General features: G+C 28.1%; 2 protein-coding genes and 1 long non-coding RNA gene across 3 annotated transcripts; 1 reads left to right on the top strand and 2 right to left on the bottom strand.

Moving 5' to 3' along the window:
- Positions 1-3,959: 3,959 nt before the first annotated feature.
- LOC132924285 (zinc finger MYM-type protein 1-like) lies at positions 3,960-4,634 on the bottom strand. Its single transcript, XM_060988501.1, is given in 2 exon segments — positions 3,960-4,308; positions 4,495-4,634. Coding segments are annotated over 2 exon segments (489 nt in total).
- Positions 4,635-4,922: 288 nt separating this feature from the next.
- LOC132925597 (zinc finger MYM-type protein 1-like) lies at positions 4,923-6,440 on the top strand. Its single transcript, XM_060989977.1, has one exon. It carries the CDS (start codon positions 4,923-4,925, stop codon positions 6,438-6,440), a length of 1,518 nt encoding a protein of 505 aa, XP_060845960.1.
- A 16,288-nt stretch (positions 6,441-22,728) lies between these two features.
- LOC132927901 (uncharacterized) lies at positions 22,729-24,671 on the bottom strand. Its single transcript, XR_009661889.1, has 3 exons — positions 24,582-24,671; positions 23,706-23,782; positions 22,729-22,837 (listed from the first exon to the last, which is right to left on the bottom strand). It is a non-coding gene; the product is annotated as an uncharacterized LOC132927901 (long non-coding RNA).
- Between the last annotated feature and the right edge of the window lie 394 nt (positions 24,672-25,065).

Genomic DNA, 25,065 nt, shown 5'->3' with positions numbered 1-25,065 from the left:
GATAGTAGAGGTGATAATAGTGGATCGTAGAACAAGTTATATACATTTTTTAATTATGATTAGTCAATTTCAACAATCTTTATCAACGCTATTCATTTAATCAATGTATTATTATTATTATTATCATTATTAAAATATTCTATTTTCATCATTGAAATTAATTTGTAGTTTTTCTAATTTGAGATTGAGTTTTTGTCGGGCTATGATACGAAGTGACATCTAAAAACTATGAATTAAAAAGGATGGCCAATTATTTTTTATTCAATGAAAAATAATGACTATTAAAATATGCTGTAGAAAATCATAATATTCTTATAAAATAAAGAATCAAAGGCTGTGAAAGATATAACTTGATATATTTTGAATTTTCAATAATTCAGTTTAGTACATAAAAAGTCATTCTTACATTTAATGGTAAAAAAATAATATAACACATTAATTTTGAAAAGTTAGGTGAATCAAAGTATAGTTTATCTGCTTATGATATTGTTTTAAACAATTAAAATAATTGTCTTACAGTCAATAATGGTATTTAATTGTTTTATTAATTTCTACAATTTTGTATATTTTGTTTATTACATATTATTTTTAATAATAAAAATAACAAGTTTATGAATTGTCTATATGATAATCCAACCACAGAATAATTATTTATTTATTATTATTTATTCTGTGCTCCAATTGTGTAATGTGCAAATGAAGAAAATGTGAATTTCCTAAAAGCCAAACATGCTTTAGTAGGTATTGAAACCATTAGGATTAGATATTGCTAATAATTAACAAAAGTTGAATAGTCTAGAAGAATCTGAAGATAAGCTAGTTGTAAAATTGAATATTTTGAGTTGAAAATACCTAGCAATTATTGAACATATTTGGTTGTAGTGTGTTAAAACAAGAAAAACAAATTCATTTAATATTTGGCATCTCATCCAAAATTCATGATCATTCCAAAGGGTCCTATGATCAACTCTCACATGAATGAATGGTGTATGTATTAATTTGCCAAATAATTTGATATTTGGTCAAAAAAGTAACTAATAACTACTATATTCATCGAATATTTCTTATTCAGACATTGGAAAACCAATGTTTATCTATTTTTTCTTATCTGTCGAATAACTCTTGTTAACTCTTCTATTGTCTTCTAATTTTGTAAAATAATTGTTATGTATATTTATATTATACTGAAAACTATCTACTTATCCAAGTATATTTAATTTAGTTTATTGGTATAGTTGTATATGAAATTATCAAAACTCTTAATTATACCTATTAAAAAATCTGTTGCCTAACTATGTATAAAATATGTATCTATTAATTAAAATTAAATTTGCAATTTTTATTAAAATCAGTATTTTACTAAATAATAAAACATTTAACTGATGTACCTTTGTTCATACTTCTTATTTACTAAGTAATATCTAACTTAAATATACTTACATTTATAAACTGTTAAAAACCATAAGGATAACCAGATGAAATATTATAATTTAAAACTCATATTTATTATTATGCAAATAATTTGGCATCCATAAATAAATATTATATTATTTTATTCAATATTGATCAATAATATAAGTTATATTGAGTTACCTATATGAATTATAGAAAATCATAAATTGAATGTTGCAAAATAAATATGAAATGTATACATGTATTTATAATCAGAATTAAAATGCTAAATTATAATTAATTTGTATTATTATAACAATAACATGATTAAAATTAAAATTAATTTTCAAAAATGTGTTATTAATTTATACTAGTTTTGTATTTGGTATTTCAATAAATATTAAATAATAATTTATAGGTAATAAGAAAGCATAATATGAAACATTTAATTTTTGTTTAAGCTATATAGTTAATAATTTAATGTAACAGTAGTTAGGTTATAGTAGGTAGTAGTTATAGTAGGTATTACTAAAATACTGTAGGACAAAAGTAAATAAAATAAAAATGAGAGTAAAAAAATATATTGATAGGGGTCAGATAATTGTATTATTTTAAAATGTTTATATTTTTTTTATCTATTTAAAAAAATATTTAGAAATCTAATACGAATAACTGTTATACACATAGTCGTAAAAAGCATTACTTGTGACTAAAAACCGTAATATATGTACATTAGGGTGTCCCTTAAGTTATTTTATATTGGCCCCCCACACCCCCCTGTACGATTATATATATCAAACATACATTATTATTTTCAAATAAAATTATAAATTATTAAATTTAAAAAAAAAAAACAAAATAGTGAACCTAATTTTCAATAAACAATGTTTTTTCTGTCCAATATATTATAACATTTATAACCGACACAGAATACATTCCTTTAGTATATAAAATCAATTAACAACAAATTTTTAATATTTAATATATTGTACATTTATAAATATAAAAACTGAAACAATTAACAAATTAGAAAGAGATTATAATAAATCTAATTTTCTAGATTTTTTTGCAAATTTGTCAATGATATTTTCATTTTTTAATCCATTCGTCAGTTCTCTTTCTATATACAAAGATGAAAGATTAGTAAATCTAGATTGCACCATGCTAGTACGTAACCAATTTTTTATACGGTGCATAGAAGAAAATGATCTTTCGCACGTTTCCAAAGAAATAGGTATAGTTATTGCAACTTGGATTAATTTAAAAACGTATGGATATACACTTGGATTACATGCATTCATAAGATCTTCTATCAAATAATTTTTAGCCAGACAATTTTTTAATACCATCATCTCTGCTTTCAAACTTTCATATGAAGTTCCTAAAACATTCTGAAAAAATATAAATATACAAAAAAAGTGTTATATTTAATTTTAACATTTATATCAACTAAACATTAATTACTTAGTGTTATATCAACAATAAGCATACTTATTACCTTATATCTGTTAATAAAAAATAAACTTTCCTTTAAATTCAAATTGAAAAAATTATCAATAGATGTAGCTAATTCTAGACTTTCATCAGAAAATCTTTTATTCAAATTAGAAATCACATCATCAATAATTCTGAAATATGCGGTTCTTCGCCAATAATTATCTACAGATGCACTTAAATTTTCATTAGTACTACATGCGGCCCCTGTTGGAGTAGTCAAAGCATAATCTTGAAGTGTTACAGGTTCTCTTCTTTTGCGTTTTTGACTTAGCACTTATAACAAAATAAAATAATAAAAGTTATAAATAACCACAATGAAATTGTTAGTTACCTAAGATAATAAGATCTAAACAGTTATATTTATTTAATAATATGTTAAAGTTGTTACTAACCTCCTCCTGTAGATGGTATTGTTAATGCTATGTCATTATTGTCACAAAAATCTTTTACTTTAATCCAGAATGTACAAAAAGCATCATTGGAACGTAATTTGTTAAAAGACAATATTACACTTTTTATGACATTTACAGATTTACCTAAAGTAGCAGATTTGCTTTGAAGCTGGTGACTTAACACATTTATGATTGATAACACTTCATAGAGTATAAATACAATTACAACAAAATCACTGTTTTGTATTGAATTTAAAATACCTAAAAATAATCTTTTATTAATTTATTTCATATAAAATATGATAGTAATTATATTAATCTAATATGTGTAAGTTAAAAAATGCATTGTTAATTTTTCATGAAAATGTCTATACAACACCTATTGCTTGTGCTACATCTTTTTCATATTGATCGTCAACTTCTTTTTGGAGTGCAGCTACAATTGATTTATAATTATGAATAATTGCCTCACAGTTCTTATAACGACAAATCCAACGTGTATCGCAAATCCGCATTACTTGACCTTTTTTAAGACCAAGTTGTTTTTGGATATAAAGTAGTTTAGCATTTTTAGATGGACGAAAAAAATGTACATAGGTTGCTTCTAATATATTAAATACTTTTTGTGCACTCTATAAATAAAAATTTTTTCATTGGTAATAGTCAATTAGTTAATACTCACTTTCTTTTATTAATTACCTTTATTGATTTGCATAAATCTAAAACAACTAAATTAAGTCGGTGCGCCATACAGTGTGTATATATGGCTGCTGGATATCGCTTTTGCACTTGAGCTTGTACTCCGTTTAGATGACCGGATATGACACTAGCTCCATCATAAGATTGAGCCACTATATAAACGATTTCCATGTTTATATTTAGTTCTTCAAAGTAATGCATGATAGCTGAATAAATTTGAGTTGAATTTTGACCACTAGAAACGTCTATGAAACCCAAAAATCTTTCAAAAACTTTCAATCTTACAACATATCGTACACATATTGAGAGCTGTTCTTCTTTATAACTCCTAAGAACATAATTAGTTATTTCTTACAACATAACTTTTTGTTTTAAAACATATTTTTTCATTGTTTAGAGAAAATAAGCACATATTATACTGTGTTTAATACAATTATTAATAATTATTCATTAGTTCAAAAAAAAATTACAATTTGGTTTCCTTAGGTTTATAGATTATTATTAAAATACTAACCTAGCTTCATCACACATAATAGCTAAGAAACCAGTAGTTGAAATTTCATTAAGTATGATTTATTTTATGGAACTGGCACAAATATCAACAAGTTCATTTTGAATTCTCCAACTGCTGTAATTTGTATCTTTAGTATACATGTTTTCGAAATTTGGTACAGATTTAGCATACAATTTGCACAACTTTTTAAAATTTCCTAAAACGTTTGATAATGTGTTAGTATACAAACATTACATATGATATTATTTAATTATTATGTATTTGTTTTTTCTTTAACTGATAATTTTAACTTTAATAATATTTATTATGATATGTCATATGTGGAATATACCTTGATTAATTCATAATTGATTGATGAGTATGGTAATAAAGGCCGTGGAAATGTCTCATATCTGTCCCACACTATTTGTGATGAGTTAATAACACTTATGAACAAATCTGTACTTCATAAAATAGTAAATGAAATAACGTCTGCTAAATATTTCTCGTTAATCGTAGATTCTACTCCCGACATCACGAAATTTGATCAATTAACGATTGCTGTTAGATACGTTAATTTAGGTGGGACTGCAGTAGAGCAATTTTTTTGTTTTATTCCATCGGTTGGACATAAAAGTAAAGAAATGGAAGTCTCAATATTAACGAAATTATCTGAATTAAATATTGACATACAGAACTGTCGTGGACAATCATACGACAATGCAAGAAATATGTCAGGTATATTTAATGGTCTGCAAGCTCGTATTAAAGAGAAATCAAAAAATGCAATTTTTAGTCCATGTTCAGCACACTCATTAAATTTAGTTGGTTGTCATGCTGCTGATATAACCAAAGAAGGTTATCACTTTTTTTCACTTGCCCAAAATATTTATGTATTTTTTTCTGCATTGACATGGCGGTGGGAACAACTTTCAATAAATTTAAAAAATATACCAAACTCAATGTTTGTAAAAAACTTATGCCCTACTAGATGGTCATCCAGATATAGTGTTTGTAAGAGTTTAAAAATTGGGTTTGAAGCTGTATTAAGTTCATTGAAAACTATAGCTTTGAACATAGATCAGAAAACTAGTGTAAGACACGAAGCAGAATCGTTGTACAAAAAAATTGAAACTCTCGAGTTCTCATTTATGATAGCTCTATGGACTCCAATATTAGAAAGATTCGACGCTACAAGTAAAAATTTACAACGTATTAATATTGATTTATCTTATGTTGTAAAATTGTACGAATCTCTAGAAATGTATGTACAAGATTTAAGAAATAGATTTGATAATATTTTAGCTGAAGCAAAGCAAATGATTGGATATGAAGTCTTTTCTTACGAAGAAAAAAGAAATAAACGAAAAAAATGTTTTCACGATGACCTTAATGTTCAAGATACAATATTTCACGGACAAGAAAAATTCAAAAATGAAACATTTTTACCAATTTGTGATACAATCATTGTATGTTTAAATAAAAGAAAGATGGCATATATTGAGATAAATACTATGTTTGGTTTTTTTTTAAATATAGAGGGAATTGACAATGATATTTTACGTGAAAAATCAAAACAATTAGTAGCTATTTATAGTGAAGATTTAGAACCTGACCTGGAGAATGAGATTATTCAATTTAAAACAATAGTAAAACATTTTTCAGAAGAAGAAAAATTATCTATGCACAGTTTGCTTGAAGCATTAATAAAATCAAAGTTAAATGATTCATTTCCTAATGTGGAAATAGCTTTAAAACTTTTTGTATCTATACCATGCTCAAACTCTAGCGGGGAGAGGTCTTTCTCAGTTTTAAAGAGAGTGAAGAACTACCAGAGAACCTCATTATCTAATGAAAAGATGTCATCATTGGCTCTAATGTCTATTGAAAATAATTTGCTACAATGTATGGATTGGAATAGTTTTATTAAAGAATTTGCTTCACAGAAAGCTAAAAAAAAGTTTTGAATTTCAATTTGTATTTAAATGTTTATACTTAGTACTAACTACTAATAGTTATATATTATATTAAAACTACCAATGTTATTATTTGTTTATAAATGTATATCAATTAATAAATTAAACTATTTTAACACTATTTTTGTTCAAATATTTTTTTTTTTTATGACGAATAGAACGGTATAAGGTATGTAAAGAGCGGCATATTCGTTAACCCGGCACTGTAACAAAATAATAAATGTAAGTGCATAATGGCGAAAAGGTTCGAGTTCCTATGAATGATATTATATTTTGAAGTATAACAATTTAAATTATTTCGCTTTAACCATTAATTTTTTTTAAATTTAAAATTTTGTAAAAATTAAAAAATTATATTGCAATATCTATTCAATAAAATGTATGCAAATAAATGTTTAATATTATTATATTGTTACAAGATCTACTACCGAGAGATTTAAATTTATATTTATAAGATTTTTAACTTAGTGTAGGTACACATTTTTACCAACAGTTATAAAATCAAATTAAATTTAAAATTAGAAAGCATATAAAATGCCATTGTTCATAGAAAATAAAAATTTAAGTACGTATAATAAGTAATAATAACTAGGGCTGGGATTTAAATGTAATAAAAAACCAAAAATATGTAGTTAAAATGGCCAAAATATGTAGTATAAAATAAAAAATATGTCATAAGAACAATTTAAAATTATGTTAACGTGTAAAATTTAAATTAAATTCTAAATAATTTTTGAATAATTTACAATTAATTGTTTTTCATTTCATTTCCAATTAATTTCATTTAAAAAATATAAAATATAAAGATATTTTTACAACCACGCGAACGTAAGTGCTGATACTGTTGAAAATTCGTAAATATATTTTGTCTAATAATTGTTGAATATAAAGTATAATCTAAGATCATTAATGTATTATGTATAGTTATCGAACAGAAACAAATAAGATAAACTATAATCAAGTTATAAATAACTATAATAGTAGAATATTTTAAGTTCCCGCAAAAATATTTTTTAGAATTACGAGCAAATAACAAAAATCGTTGTTTTCGTTTATATATCTAATTTTGTCATAATTTAATCTTCAAACGCTCGTAAAAAATAAATTTATCTATGTAGCTTATTCTAACAGTATTATTTATTTTAAACAGAAAATCCTTTGAGGAATTCCGTCTTAAATTTTCAAGCAGTAGCGTACTAGCGTGTTTAAGGGGTGGGCCTGGTAGGCAAGTGCCCATCCACATTTTTATATAAGCACTAGACTAGTATAAGTCCGATGCTCAATGAAAAATAAAATTATCATTTATAGTTAAAAAAAAAATTGTTTTGATTAGATTAGGTAGATAATTCAATAAAAATGTAAGATTTGAATATTTAAAGAGAAATTGTGGATTTTTTTATATTATACAGGATATTGTTTTTATTTCCATAACTTTTTCTATTACAATTAGTTTTAGGTAAGCTACCATTTATTATAAAATATTGAAATTAGTCATTTAGAATAAAAATACTAAAACTTAAATAGATTAAATTATAATATAGGAGGGGGCAAAACCATTCTGAACTTAACTTTTGTGGCCCATCCACAAAAAAAGTTCTGGACAGTGGACACGCCACTATTTTCAAGTCGTATGTATGGAATCAATAATTAAAATTTAAAAGTCTTATGATTATTAAATCACAAAATATATAGCAATGCTAAAGATGGCAACAATATCTTAATATACTATTAATATATAAATAACTTTCTACTAAATTTTTGAAATTCCTATTTCACTGAAAGTAAAATAGTCAATAGATGTTTTAATCTAATTTAATTGAGGAACATAGATAGGTTTAAACTTGTTAGTGAATATTGACATATTATTATACATTAATATGATCAATCAGAAATTATTTTGTATTCGTAAACAATGTCAACACATTTTGACGGCTAGTTTCACGAATCGAATCAAAAATAAAAATAAAAAACATTATGCAATACAAATTTAAAATAAAAAATAAAATTATATGATATTTACCAATTTTTTGTGGTTTAATAAAAACTATGGATACCTATGTAAAATGTTTTACGTAATATTAATGATACGTAGGTACAGACTACAGAGCAAACTTTGAAATGTGTCACTTAGATAGGTCACTAATCTAACCTAACCTGCATCAATTTGATAGTGGAATACGATCAAAACAGACAATTTTCGAAATACATATACATGGTATACCTACAGCAGATGGTAGAATAAAATAATACGTGCAAGCGTTTCGTATGGTGGTGCACATTTTACCTACATATGTTCGAAACTTCGAAAGTGTTCAGATTTCGTAGACAATTATCTCATCACTGTGGCCTTTGACTTAAAACGTTTTTTAGGATTTGAAAAACTAGTCTGGTGCTACTAATTATCGTGCTCACAAAAACATTTAAATATGTACACGATATAAATATATTGATATATATATATATGTATATATTGATATTACCAAATCGCACCAGGCGATTTTATTATATGTATATACTTTAAAAATTGAAACGTATACCTATTATATATTACATAATAACCATTTCTGACCTTCAAAATATAAAAAATATAATACGTTTTTATGTTTCTATTCCCGTTTTCAGTTTATATGATTTTAAATTACACGAAAAAATGATAGCGTGTTTAATACACGTCCAAGATATATCTGCGTATTGATTTTGTATAATGAAACAGTCTCTACACGTGAAAAAAAAATATTTTTAAGAAAAGATGTTAAGCTAACGGCCGGATGTATGTATTGTATACACATTTATACATCTGGACAGATGGCACGTGATATTAATTCGTGTGTCCGAAAATTGACCACCACAATAGCTAGGGTGTGTTATTTCAACACCGATGTATTATGGAACATATTTTGGCGAAGTCTGCAGTGGCGTCGCAGAGACGACGTTTTTGTTAACTTTCTGTATAGACGCCAATGAACATATTATTACAATTTATATAACAATAATAAGTAGGCGGGTGTCTTTTAATGTATTTTTTCGGTCAAAAATAATCAATAATGGACTTAATATAATACAATACGTACGAATGTGGTATCTTTTAAATCGCATGCCCTTATATGGCGAAAAAGAAAATGTACATTCGATTATATTATATTTATATAGAACGGAAATGCCTTCGGTCGGTGAGTACCACTATACCAATCCATATTGTAACAACAGAGGAATTATAATGGGTACATTTAATACCTTAATAATATGATCGAACTACAGCTTATTTTTTTCAACTGGCGTCTGTTGTCATAATGGTACGACGTTTGTATTCTATATTTATATATTATATTAACTCATGGGACAATGTTCATCATAAAACGACCATAGGTGTTGCGCCGCGACCGCTTCTACAAGGGTTGGTGTCACAATAATATATATAGACGATGCATATAGACTATGAGCACACAATTATAATAAATAATAAATATAATGACAACATAATAAATAATAATAATTAATATTGGGGCGCCCGAAATATACAAAAATATATAATAATAAATAATTTAGCACATAAATGCTCCGTCCATAAAAGGGGACTTACAACTTATATAAAAAGACAAGACCAACGTTACCACTGACCACGACGACTGCAAACGCGACACGGTGATGATTGGTTGCGTGAAAAGTCTGTTGAACGGGGTCAGCGACTTGAGACGATACGCCTTATGATAATCGCGACTAGGGCGAAAGCGGCACACACGAAAACGGCGGCGGCTTACAGCGACATGCATACATGATACAATATGCGTCGAATGCGCGAATATACGTTGTCGATAGTTTACGCGAATTTGTGAATCGTTATTATTCGCGTGACGATAACGACGCCGAACCGTGGACACTCGAAACCACGCGGTTTGTACGACTTGTCGTTCGCGAAAAAACGTATCGTTCGTACGGGGTCAAACTAATTAACACAGCGATCCCGCCGTAATATCGCGAATGGCACGAAAACCGATAAAACGAACGAAAGCGTTCGTCGAGGCACGACACTGGCACTCGAAACGGTCACGTAAAAAAAGATGGCACAAACACACACTGTGTAGCTGTGCAGCGAGGAAGGACGCGTGGAAAGGCCCCGCGAAGTCCGAACACTCCGAACGCCGAAAAAGAAAAGAGCGACGACGAACAACCGCGGTCAGTGGTGTAGGTTGCGACGCGCGACGGAGCGGCGGCGTTGACAACTTTGCGAACTTTCGCTTTACAGTCACACCACCTTAGGGAAACATTTCCCGGTTGACCGGGTGGCGGGAAGCAATAGGAGTAAATTAAGTAAATTAAAGAATTTAATAATATAAAACTTACTTAATACTTTAAATATAAATAAAAATGTATTTGTTGCCTTTTCTATTTATAACTTATCAATTCCGTTCAATGACTTTATTATCCACTCTAGCAATACTAGTGATTTAAACTTCACTCGAGTGAAATATTTAGGTCTAATTATTGACTGTAATCTCCGTTGGAAATTGCATATCGAAAATTTGGTTATGAAGTTAAGATTTATTATTTCCAAACTCTTTAATCTGAACAAACTTTTACCCACAGAAATGTTGCCTATTGTATATAATACACTAAATAAATCAATATTTCAGTATGGTTAATAATTTTGGGGTGGCTGTAATGAGTGTAATGACAATGCAATTAGGCCTCTCGTGATACAACAGATACAGAATCTTGCCATAAGAATATGTTTAAATAAAAAAGAATTATATGGTTCGACCACTATTAATTATTAAGTGTTTAAAGCTCTACCGGTCAGATATCTATACAAGCAGTTCTCTATTATGTTTCAAATTGATAAATTTCGTATCCAAAAAAATAACAGAAGGGAAAATAGGTCATATGACATGCAAGTAAACTACACCAATAAGAGTATTGGAAAAAAGTTTGTGGACTATTTAGGTCCAACTAATTTTAACTCATTGCCGCTGTATCTAGAAAAATATATTTCTAGTAATGTATATAAGAATAATTATATAACTAATAAAAAATCTATTGTTAACTATTTGTTTCTTGAACTATATAGTTGTATCTTATCTAGTATTTAAATATTTTAATATTGTTCGAAATCATAATTTTAGGTTTTGTTTTAGTTTTAATACATTTTATACTTAATGTTGTTATATTTAGACTTACTTGTGTATTAAATAGGAGCTTAAATATTTCAAATATTGCTTAAGTATTTTATTAAAGTTAATCTGTATCACTTATTTTTAAGTTTTAAATATTATATTGTATACTATCAACTCATCTACCTCGCCGCAAGCACAGCTTAAGGAGGTGGATTCAAATTTAAAAATAATAATAGATACATTGTTACATTTCTAGTTTTTAATTTGTAAATTTTTAATGTATAATGTAATGTATTCTATTTTTCTTAAATAAAAAAAAAATTAGCTATTAAGTGAGTACATTATTATGTGCTTTATTTATGAATTTATACTTAGAAATGCTCGCAGAATACACGTCTATATTTATGTCTTTAGTATTTATTTATATTAAATTCGTATATCAATAAAATTATAAAACGCTAAAATTGTACCCTAGATATTATAAAAATATATAAAAATATTTATTTACCTCTAAATAATATGTATTGCAGTCAGCTGAAACGTAAGCGAAATCCAAAGCTATTTTAGTGGTGAGTCTAGTTATGCCTTCAGTAGTCAGTAATTCTTCAGGCGTAAGGCATTTGCTGGTTGACAAAAGTTCCGAGTTGCGGCTTTATTAAAAATAACAATTAATAACTATAGTTTTGGCCGTCGTTTAGAACCACTCAACCACATACTTATATACCTTAATACTGCATATTTTCTCCAAAACAAATCGTTCAATACCGCACCCATTGATATATATTATTAACGTATTAAATAACATTATATCGTTTAGTATCACACAGCGGTTAATCATGTTTAATCAATACTACAAATCATTAAAATAAAGCTTTCGAGATAATACAGAAAAATCAGTTCTATTCCAGTATTAAAATAAAATTACAAACATAATAATTCACAAACTGGATTATGGTTAAAACTTTTTTTTGTTTGCCACATTTGATTCTTAAGGCGTTTGTTGAGATTATAGCTTCTTGTCCAGATGAAAAATAATTTTATGATTTTGCTGTTTAATTTTTAACTGTGAATAAATGTGTGAGGTATTGAACGGTGGAAAATGTGTGGTTATGAACAATAAGTGTGTGGTTATGACGGCCGCTGATAGTTTTCTATTCCTATTGTTTTAGTAGAAATAATTACAAAAGTATAACAAATAAAAAACATTTTATCGGTCATTATCAATAAATAAAAATATTGTATTAAATATCTTGATAAAAAAAAAACATATAGATATAGCGGAGACTCAACTTTTTAAACAGTAAAAAAATGTAAATCCATAATTTTTTTAGATTCTGAATGGAGTGATGAATGTATTGATTTTACAATGATGTGTGTATTTTTTTAAAATTTTTTTTTTTGTGCCTGTCATCACTTTTTGGAGTAGTAATAATGCTTCGATTTTTTACTTCAGCCCCTCTTTGAAAAGGAAAATTTATCTTGTTGGTACTTTGTGGGGGGGGGAAATAAGATACGGCCCTTTTGGGCCAACAAGTAAAAATATATATAGTAATAGGCCTAACCAAAATGCCGATTCGGCACAAACAGATATAATAATAATATATAAAATAATTAGGTAATAATTGCAAGTGTATAAACAGTAAATATCAAAAACTGTGTAGCCCTTATGACCAAACAGAATAAAATATAGATATTAGATATAATAAAGTCTAATGAAAAAAAGTTATGGCCCTTCTGGCTCAATAACACAATAATTATAATATAAAACAAAACGCTATTAGAGCAGTAACCTGGTATAATTAATATAGAATATAGAAAAGAAAAGCCCTTCTGGCCTCACAATAATAAAAAAATATATAGCCCTTTTGGCTCAACAGAGTAAATGTTATCAATACCTAATAATATAATAATAAATAAATAAATAGCAATAAAAAATAACTCACGGCTTGTCGGTGCACTGCTGGCCAGCTGCTACCTAGCCTATAATACACTAAAAAATTCACACTCAACAAAGATATTCACAAAGGTATAAAAAGACGCAAATGCTACGACGATTGCGACAATGAATATAAAATATGATAATAGTATAATGTAAATATGACAATTCGCAACCGGTATATAAAAAAGATATAGTAACAAATATATGGCGATTAGCGCCCACGCAATAGAGTAAAAAAAATATAATAATATATATAAATAATTATAAAAAAAATAGCAATTTGTGCATATTTAAAAAGATATTGTTCACGACGCAACGGACTCTCTCACGGCGACGTACGGAGAAAGACAAAGAAAGAGTCGGCATTAGCAGATAACGCACCGATACCTGATTTGCATAACATTATATAATTTACAATACACAAAATATAATTAAAACAAAAATAAATATAAAAATAACGGCTGGTGCGCACGAGTGTTAGTGTGTGTGTGTGTGTCGATCGGCTGTTCCTCCGTAACCGATAGTATTTTATTATATTATACTATTCTATGGCGGCAACAGGTACCATTGACAATACTAGCTTTACTACTTTAGTACAACATTTTGTGGTAGTACAATAAATTATTGTATCCAATATCCATTGTATTTTTCAATAGTCTATAACTACATTTATTTGACAATAAAAATTGATTTGCCAAGACAAATTCAAAGACGTTATCAGAAAATATATCTGACAAATATCAAAAAAGTTAGGAATGAATTAAAATTTTAATTTTTTCATGGAGTCCCAAAATTTTTTTTTATTAATTTTTTATATCAAAATTCTTATTCTGTCTTAATAACTTTTAAAAGGTATTATTATGTTTTTCTATTGTTATCAATATTATTTTAAAATGAATAAAAATCAAAATCAATTAAAATATGAGAAATAATAATTATTATTGTAACCGCAGCTAATTATTGGATTCGTTAATTACATTTTAAGAACCAATGGCTGCATTGATCTAGATTGCCAATAACTTTGGAAAAAATAGTTTAAACATTTTGATTTTTTTTTAGCTACCTTATTAAGCAATCCATATGAATAATAAAATTAAAAAATTAATGACCAAAATGAACTTGGTACTGAAAGGGTTAAGACAATTATTGTATCATTTGTAACATTTAGGAGCAATATTCCAAAATATTAAAATATGAGTTATGCACCTTGACATGTGCTATAAGAGGAAATTTTTTTAAATTTTATTTGAACAAAAATGTATTAATTTCCAAATTGGTTTAAACTACTCTACCTATTGACTGAATAGTACATAAAAACCTACTCAGTGACTTAGTGCACTCAACACTTATTGTACAGCAAATTGTTTCTACTAACCTCTAATAAGTAATTTTAATTAAAAAAAACACGATCATACGTCTCCAAGACATATCATAAACATTAAAAATATAAAACTACTCACTTACAATTATTTTTCCAACAACCGTGAATTCCAGCAAATAAATATACGAGTACGCTTTCATTTTAAGGATTTCAATAATGATTTTTCTTAAGATGAGTTTTTCGGTGAATACTATAGAGGTTTTTAAAAAGGTTTTTGAAACCCTATTATATACGAAAATATTATTATTATTATATTTACGAGTATAATATATAAGGAAAAAAGAATAAATACGCTTCTCGAAAGCCGGTCCTCGCACACTGTTATTATATAACACATACTTTCCAATTTTTGTCAATAATAAATTGTTACCATCCCTTTATCCGGACAGTCCATCCGCGTGTAAAGAAGAACCTTTATCCTTTTGTTAATATTTTATTTTTCAAAATCCAAAACTACGACGCAGTTTGTGACAATCAATGTAATTTATGATGGTTTTAAAATCATTCGATTCAAAAGGAGTTGGTCAAATGTATTATTTTTCAACGTTCTTATAACGACGGTCATGTCCTTAAAGGTAGGTTATAAATCTCAAGTCGTTGGAGGTCATAAATGTGTTTTCCAGAAACGCGTATCCCGATCGTATAAACGTAAAAGATGATGTCTACTGCGTCGTATTTTTAGCTAGAGATTTTAGATTTCAGTTGGTAAATAATTGTTATTTTTCGACGCGCCGCTCGGTCAGGGTGGATATATTTCGGGTAGGCATTCTTTTCTCATCAAAGGAAACGGCTGATATCTACTGCGCATTAAAACTTTTGTTGTACTTATTATGTTTTTATGTGAAGAATACAGGCGCCCACTGTATATAAACCCATACACATATTGCTAGGTGTTTGACCTATTCACAGCAGTCTTGAAATGTGTTTCGCCTGTTATAGGAATCCCGCACACAATGCTTGTGGTGTGGGATGGTGTTTGTCATAGTCGGCCCCGTGTGTGTTTGTTCGAAATAAAAATATATTTGTACGCTTATAAGTTATAATGGACATACATATACAAGATACAACACTAATAATATCATCTACGACGCAGTTATTCTTTGCAATTTCGAATATCTATATTTTATTATTTTATACTTTATCTTATACCGGGTACTTGTGTATCTGTTACGAGTATGATTTTGAAAAAAATTATATGTAAAGTATTTGGAACAATTTCACATTAAATTTATCAAAAAACGAAAAAAAAATATGAATCGAAAAATTATTAAAATGAGTGACAAGATGGTGCGATTCAAGCTATTAAACGTTGTCGATAGTTTTTATTTATTCATGTGCATAATACGCACCTATTCTAATTACTTAATATTAGGATTTAGGCCAAAAACACAATAAAAAAAAAAACAACATTTAGTATCAAAAGAGATGAAAACAGAAATAGTGAAATACCATTAAAAAATATTCACAACAATTATTTAGCAAGCCATAGTTAATAAAAAATACACATGACGTCATAATTTTGTTGCTGTTATATATATATATATACTCAGTACACAGTACACTTTATTACGTGAATATTACAATTCTCAGTTATAACTCAACTAAATAATTTATTGGTTTAGACCTATTTTAACAATTTAACAATTTAAGGTTTAAAATAATATCTTATTCATTGTGTTTACGCTGTGCGCAGTAAGAGCAAATTAAAATATTATTATTATTATTTTCATTAACCTAATATTATTATCAACTTATTATTTATCACATTATTAAAATTGTGCGTTCATCAGTGATTACCTACATGTCTGGGGTTTCGTGCGTATAGTCAGTCACAGAACACGGCACCGGACGCGTACGGTTATAGTCACAGAACACGGCACCGGCCGCCTGGTAATAATAAACCGAAGGTCGAGAACAATACGTGAGATTCGGACATTTTCTCGGCTTTACAGAAAAATAACCATTATTGTAACGCACTGGACACGACCCATTTCAATATATTATATTTCCCGCAGTTCGTTTCATTTCTAAAACGACCCGTCACACAATTCTTAAGGGGCGGCACTGTATAAAACATTGAAAGCAACAATAACATCTAAAATACAATACGTATAAGAGCCATGGTACAAATGCCACCCACAATGAAGACGGTCACACGTTCTCTAAGCAGAAACTATACAGAGATCGATTTATTTTACTTTTCGCTGTATAGGGTAGAATAATTAAACGAGAAACACAAAGAAGACGACAAGATCTTGTGCAGTGCACGTGTATCGTCTACATAATATATTATGTATATTGTACATGGTACAGGCAATGCAAATGTCCGGCTTTCTGACGCCGTATACTGCGTTACATTTGTTCAAAACATATATTATATTTTCCGTCAAGATAATATTTCGGCACGTCGTAGAATGAATATTGTTAAATAGGACCTACCTACCATTTTATAAAGTACCTATCCATAAGAACACACGTCGTGCGATGTTAACCGTAGAAAAAATCATTTTCGCCATCTTCCGAGTCTATAAATCTTTGTAATGTAAAAGGTAAAATACAAAAGTATCATTTGTAGGTACGTTATTATTGTTGTACTTGGCGGGTCTACATAACATCGGGCGCCAAGATTCTGTCGGTATAAAGCGCACTATACAGCTATAGTATATAATATTAATATATATGAGTATATGAGATGTTACTATACTTATCCACTGGAATAAAGAACTGTTTTTGTATTACTGTAGTAGTGATAGGTATTGTGATATGCATTTCGATACTGCACACTAAAATAGGAGCGGATTACATATAAAATATATTACCGTTGCATATCAATATAAAGCCATAATAAATAATAAAATTAGTTTACTTATGCATAGTATATAAAGCTTTTATGGATAAATAAATGTTTTGGTCATTTGTGCGTTCTGTACTATATCGACCAAGGTCGACACCTTCCAAAAATATTTTAAACTCACAACCCCTTCGATGCTTATATACACAGTTATAGACACAACGAGTACTATAGAACCGCTTTCAAACGAGTTTAAATTAAAACGTACTTTATGTACCTAACATAATAAGTCGCTAGTGATTTCAATCATTGATACATTTAGATCGTACTATCCCTCCTATAAGTATGCATATTAAATTTATTTTATACTTTGCATATACTCTGCATATACTTTTAACTCCCATATTTATTGTAGATTTAACTCCGAAATTTCTATGTGTTTAGTATACAATAGATGGTAGAATAAAATAATACGTGCAGGCGTTTCATATGGTGGTGCACATTTTACCTACATATGTTCAAAAGTGTTCAGATCTCGTATAGAATTATCTCATCAGCCGTCACCGTGGCCTTTGGCCCAGTTAATATAAAAACACTTTTTAGAATCAACAAGGAAAATAAGTCTGTTGCTACAGATTATCGTGCTCATAAACACATTTAAACATGTACTATATACAATATACATATATTGATAAATATTAATATTATACCCAATCGCACTATGCTATGTACTTCAAAAATTAAAACTTATACAGTTATACATATATATTATATAGAAACCATTTCTGACCTTAGAGTATAAACAATATAATACGTTTTTATGTTTCTATTCCGTGATTACCAGTTTATATGATTTTAAATTAAACGAAAAATTAATAGCGTGTTTAATACAAGTCCAGTACATAGGTATCTGCTTTGATTCTGTATAATGAAACAGTCTGTATTTTTTCTTCACGTGAAAAAAATATATATTTTTAAGAAAAAATGTTAAGCTAACGGCCGGATGTAGGTATTGTACACGCATTTATAGTTTTATACATATGAACAGATGGTATGCATTATTATTTCGTATGTTCGTAAATCGACCAACACGGCAACACAATAGGGTGTTATTTCAACACCAATATACTATATGGAACATATTTTGGCGAAGTCTGCAGTGGCGTCGCAGAGACGACGTCTTTGTTAACATTTTGTATAGACGCCAATGGACATATTATTACAATTTATATAACAATAATAAGTAAGCGGGTGTCTTCTAATGTATTTTTTCGGTCAAAAATAATCAATAATGGACTTAATATAATACAATACGTACGAATGTGGTATCTTTTAAATCGCATACCCTTATATGGTGAAAAAGAAAATGTACATTCGATTATATTATAAAGAGCGGAAATTCATTCGTTTATTATACATAAAGTGTGGTTCGATGGGTACCACTATACCTACCCATATTGTAACAATTGTGGAATTATAATTCACCGCTCAGTCAGGGGTGATATATTTCGGGTAGGCATTCTTTTCTCACCAAAGGCGACCGCCGATCTCTACTGCGCATTTAAACTTTTGTGTATTATGTTTTAATGTAAAGAATACAGGTGCCCGCTGTTATAGGAATCCCGCGCACAATGATTGTGGTGTGGGGTGGTGTTTGTCACAGTCGGCCCCGTGTGTGTTTGTTCAAAATAAAAATAAATTTTTACACTTATAATATACATACATATATACAACACTAATAATATCATATACGACGCAGTTTTTCGATTGAATTTCGAATTCCTATATTTTATAATTTTATATTTTATCTTATACCGAGTACTTGTGTATCTGATATCTAAAGCATATAATTATTAAAATTAGTGACAAGATGATGCGATTCAAGCTAGGTATTAAACGTTATCGATAGTTTTTATTTCTTCATGTACGAAATATGTACCTATTATAATTACTTAACATTAAGATTTAGGAAAAAAACACTAAAAATATTTAGTGTAAAAGATGAAAACAGAAATATCATTAAAAAATATTTATAACAATTATTTAGCAAGCCATAATTAATAAAAATACTACGGGTGACGTCATAATTTCGTTGCCTCCATATACTCAGTATACAATACACTTTATTACGTGAATATTACAATTCTCAGTTATAACTCAACTAAATAATTTATTGGTTTAGAGTTTAGACCTATTTAACAATTTAAGGTTTGCAATATTACAATATCTTATTCATTGTTTTTGCGCTGTGCGCAATAAGCGCAAATCAAAATATTATTATAATTATTTTCATTAAACTAATATTATTATTAAATTATTATTTATCACATTATTAAAATGATGCGTTCATCGGGGATTGCATGTCTAGGGTTACGGCACCGGCCGCCTGGTAATAATAACTAATAAGTCGAAGAATGAGAGCAATACGTGAGATTCGAACATTTTCTTGGCTTTATAGAACCACCGTAACTCACTGCAGGCGACGAGTGACGACCCATCTCAATATAAATTTCCTGCAGTTATAGTTTCATTTCTAAAACAACCGGTCAGTCATGAATTCTTAAGGGGCCGTACGACACTGTAGAAAACATTGAAAGCAACAATAACACCTAAAATGCAATACGTATAAGAGCTATGGTACAAATACTACGCACAATGAAAACGGTCACACGTCGTAGAATGAATATTGTTAAGTAGGACCTGCCTACCATTTTAAAAAGTTTCCATATGAACGCATGTCGTCCAATGTTCACCGTAGAAAAAATCATTGTTGCCATCGTCTGAATACTGTAAAAGGTAAATTACAAAAATGGCATTTGTAGGTACATTGTTATTGTTGTACTTGGTGGGTCTACATAACATCGGGCGCCAAGGTTCTGTCGGTATACTCTGCACCATACAATATATTATATAATATATGAGGTGTTTCTATACTTACCCACTGGAATAAAAGGACTGTTTTTGTATTTCTGCGGTAGTGATGTTGTGTCATATGGTACTTAATACCATACTAAAAATTATACTAAATTTGCACATTTTGTTTAGCACATAATTAAAAACTAAAAACGTTTGTAAATACATGTATACACTTTATTAGTTCACAGTTTATTACACATGCATTTATGTACTGTACACTAAAATAGGGACTGATTACGAACAAGCAAAACATATTAATACTTATGATATTTTATTAATACAATTAGTTTAATTTATGGTATAAAACTTTTTATGGGTAAATAAATGTTTTGGATATTTTGAATGTGATATTAATATATTATTATAAACCAGTGGCGGTCAAACTTTTTTGGCCGCAATCTGTGTAACCGTGTATGTATATACGTATATAATAATAATTTAACATAATCCTATTATATAATATAATATATAATATTATAAACTAGAAAATTCGTGTGAACGCTGTACAGTCAGACGTCGAGTAGGGGTAAACGCGTTCCATTTTACGAAATATTATTGAAATATATAATTTCGAATACATCGTAAATTTTTATATTTGATATAGGTAGGTACTCTACATTCGACGTTTGTCGTCCAGGCATCCGGTTTCGGGCATCCAACACCGCCGCCACCGCCGAAACACCGCTGTACAGATGTATGTGTGTTAGTGAGAGTGTTTGACCTTGTGCGCATGTCTGTATTTGTTCGCAGTACTTGTCGATGAGGGTGGTTGAGTGGGCTGACCGATTGATGGGTGAGCAGGAAGGTCGGAGGGCAGTTCAGCAAATAGAATTTCCGTTCGCCCGATGCTCCGGTAGGCTCCTGTCCTAATAGGCCTTCGACGCGTGATCGGTGGTGGAAACCACCACCACCAGTTCGACGCCGAAGAAGTCGCCGCCGCAGCCAGGGCATAAAAGGGGGTGCCGATCGCCATTTATGTCTCAACAGTCACCTTTATTTTCAAGAATATTTTTTACACGTAAGTACTCCACGATTTCCGAACATTATTTTTTTGTCCGTGACATATTTTATACTCTCTTGCCTGTCGTTTATATTTTATTCAGGAATTTTTCCAATAACATTTTTCGTATCATTTCAGCTCTGCATCAACATGAAATTATTCATACTAAGCTTGTTTGTAATTATGGCAGTCACTGTACATGTACAGGCGATGCCGACCAATGATGCACCCGACGCGATTCCAGAAAAAGCACAGCATCAGCTCCCGCATAAAGAAGGTAAAAAATTATAATCTTTATCGTTATAAAATATTTATAGATATTATTTTTTGTGCATGTATATTTTTATTTATTGTTAAGACTTATTACTTTATTTTACCATTACCAATGTTATTATTTTATTTTGTTTTATTATTTCTAAACATTATATATTATTGATTTGCTTTTAATTTTTTATATTTTTTTCTACTATGATAGTTGTAAATACTTTATAAGTACTTCTTACAATCTAATATTTCACAATTTTACTCCACTAAAAATAAAAAATAATAATAATGGTAAATTGGTAATAAAATGATATAATATGCTGAGGATATTATCTATTATATAAACTTAATGATATTTAATTTTAAGCTTATATTATACCTAGTAGCAAAAAAATATTTTTTAAATGTTTAAAAATAAAGTTAAAAATGGTTTATGCATTATTTGATAAATGTTAAATGGCCTTTTTTCCAATCAAAATAAAATGTTAAAACATTATTTTAAATACATTTGATTCATATTATTTGAAAATAATATTTTTAAAAACATTATTTAAATGATTACAAATGATTAAAAAATCTCATAAATCATTTAAAAATATTTTTAATACTTAACAATTGTGAGAAAAAGCATTTTTTAATATTTTAAAATGAAAAACAGATATTTAAAATACTCATTGTATTTCCATTTTTATATCTATAAATAATTAGAAAATAATAGTCATAATATGAACAAATTCTTTGTTCCTTTATTAATAAATTGTAATATTTAAATAACCAATAATAAGTCTGCTTCTGTGATGAGAATAATATTATCAAAAAAAAAAAAAATAATAAAAATAACAAAAATTAAAATTAAATAAGTTAGTTTGTGCCCATTTGATCGTCATGTTTTTGGTTGTTAGAATTTCACTGAGATGGTAACATTTTGTGTTGATAATTAGTAATGTGTCCAGTGTTATCTTGTTTTTTTTAATACGATTTGAACCCTTTAAAAAAGTTTATATATATACATTAATTATTACAATCAATTTAAATGATATACCTTTTAAAATTATTCATATAGTTGCATTTTGTTTAGATTTAAAATTGGAACATCAATTAAAATACTATTTTGTAGATGTGAAAATTTTTTTTTTCAATTGCAATCATTGTGATTTTTATCATTTAAACTCGGCCATAAAAAACGATTTTAGGTGAAAACTTATTACATAATATGTTGCATGTGAGTCTGAGAGAAAAACAAATATTGCACTAACATACTCTTAAATATGAAATATGTAAATGATTATTTATTTTTTATTAACATTGGCGCGCAAGTAACTATCGCTTTTATACCTACTTATGTAATATTGTCATATTTTTATACATCACTTCATAAAAATGAATAATGATAATTAATGAATATATTTACAAGTGATGGGTGAAAAATTCAGAAAGAAGAGGTGCAGTTGGTTCTCAGATCCAACAACAACAACAGCAGGGTACAGCGACCCAAATTTTGGTCACCCCCCAAAAGCCTGGGATCCCGTCGAACCATTTGAAAAAGAAAATAAATACTTTGGGACGACACGCAGCCCAATTAGGAAAAGGAGATCCACAGCATAAGCAATTTGATTTTAATGCTTTATTGATTCAGTGTATTAAAAAAATAAAATATTTAATACAAAAATCAATGTATTTGTAATAAATTATATTATATATTTATAAGTTTTAAGAATAAATTGAATAGATAAAAAATACAGAATTGTTAGTTATAATTAGACATAAACATATTGTTATAACAATAAAAATATTATGTTTTAATCAATGAATTCTTTTTTTATTTATATAGTTAATAAAACACAACATACATACTGGAAACATACATTTTGTTGAAGAATAGAAATTTTTAATGTCTTGCTTTATAGTTCTCCAAATCATCCAAATTATAACTAAAAAAAAATTGTTTATGTTTATACGTTATTTTTAGGGCCCAGATTAATATACTATAAAAATCTTTAAAATATGCAAAATAGTTATTTTATTTTTATTTATAGTTATTTAGTTTTGTGTTATAATCAAGATTATGATGTTAATGACAATAAGTTCATATTCAAACTACAGTCCATTAATAAATTAAAAATAAAATTTTGTGTCTGTTTAAGTTTGTAAATAATTATAAATCATTTGAATTTTAAACTAATCTCACAACTTAATAATCTTAAAGTCTATAAATATTAATCCCTTGAGATATCGCATAGAATATACTAGTTATTCGAGTAAATATAAAGTTAGGTAATACTTTTGAATTTTTTAGAATAAACAGTAAATTTACGTATGTAGGTGTTTGTAGAGTAGGTAAATTAATTTCTACATACGCCTCTGCTAATACGTATTATTATATATCTGATGGTAGTACCTAATATAATATACATAAATAATAATAATATCATTTTTAAGTTATCGTAATATAATATTGTGATTGATATACTGATATACAAAAAAAAAAGCAAGGAAAAAAATATAACACAATTAGTACCTAAAATATTACGGACTCTCACAAACAGTGATAGTTTATTCTAAGATTTACCAAATCTTGTTTGTAAAAGTCCGAACTACAATAATCGTTTGTGGTTAGACCAGACTATATTTATCTATCTTAGGCAACACAGTCTATTGGTACATTATACAATGGTATTCTTTATCGTTATATTTTTTGTATCGATGAAATACATAAAGTGAATATCTTACATAATATCGTATCTGCCATCTATTATTTCTTCACTATTTGTATAATTTACATTAATAATTTTGTCGTAGTTTACCATCCGACGCCGGTTTAAGATGCACAGCAGTTTTTCATTATTCCAAAAAGTTGTTATTTCAAATATATAGTTTTTGAAAGCCCTTGGCCAAGGTACGATGTTTTAAAAAGTCGTAATACCACGTTTTCGACAAATCAAAATCATAAAACTTATGTAGCTCGTTACGAGGGCCAACTTAAAGCCTTACGTCTTTCGTCCTATCTCTCACGGTTTTTCCGGAAAACAACTCGTAAATAAAATATTTTTTTATAATTTAATTTTAAAATAGATAAATTTAAGATAGAAATTGAACTGTAATGGGAATTTTAAAATGTTTATACTTCATAGTTGGCGCATTAGCATTTTTGGTTGGTCTTGATTTATGCGTATATGAAAATTCCATGATAATAAATTAGCTGTTATCTCGGGGT

The sequence above is a fragment of the Rhopalosiphum padi genome, chromosome 3, assembly GCF_020882245.1.
Source record: "Rhopalosiphum padi isolate XX-2018 chromosome 3, ASM2088224v1, whole genome shotgun sequence".
Taxonomy (NCBI): Eukaryota; Metazoa; Arthropoda; class Insecta; order Hemiptera; family Aphididae; genus Rhopalosiphum; species Rhopalosiphum padi.
Note: the sequence above shows the minus strand (reverse complement) of the source record. Positions and strands in the feature narration are given on the sequence as shown.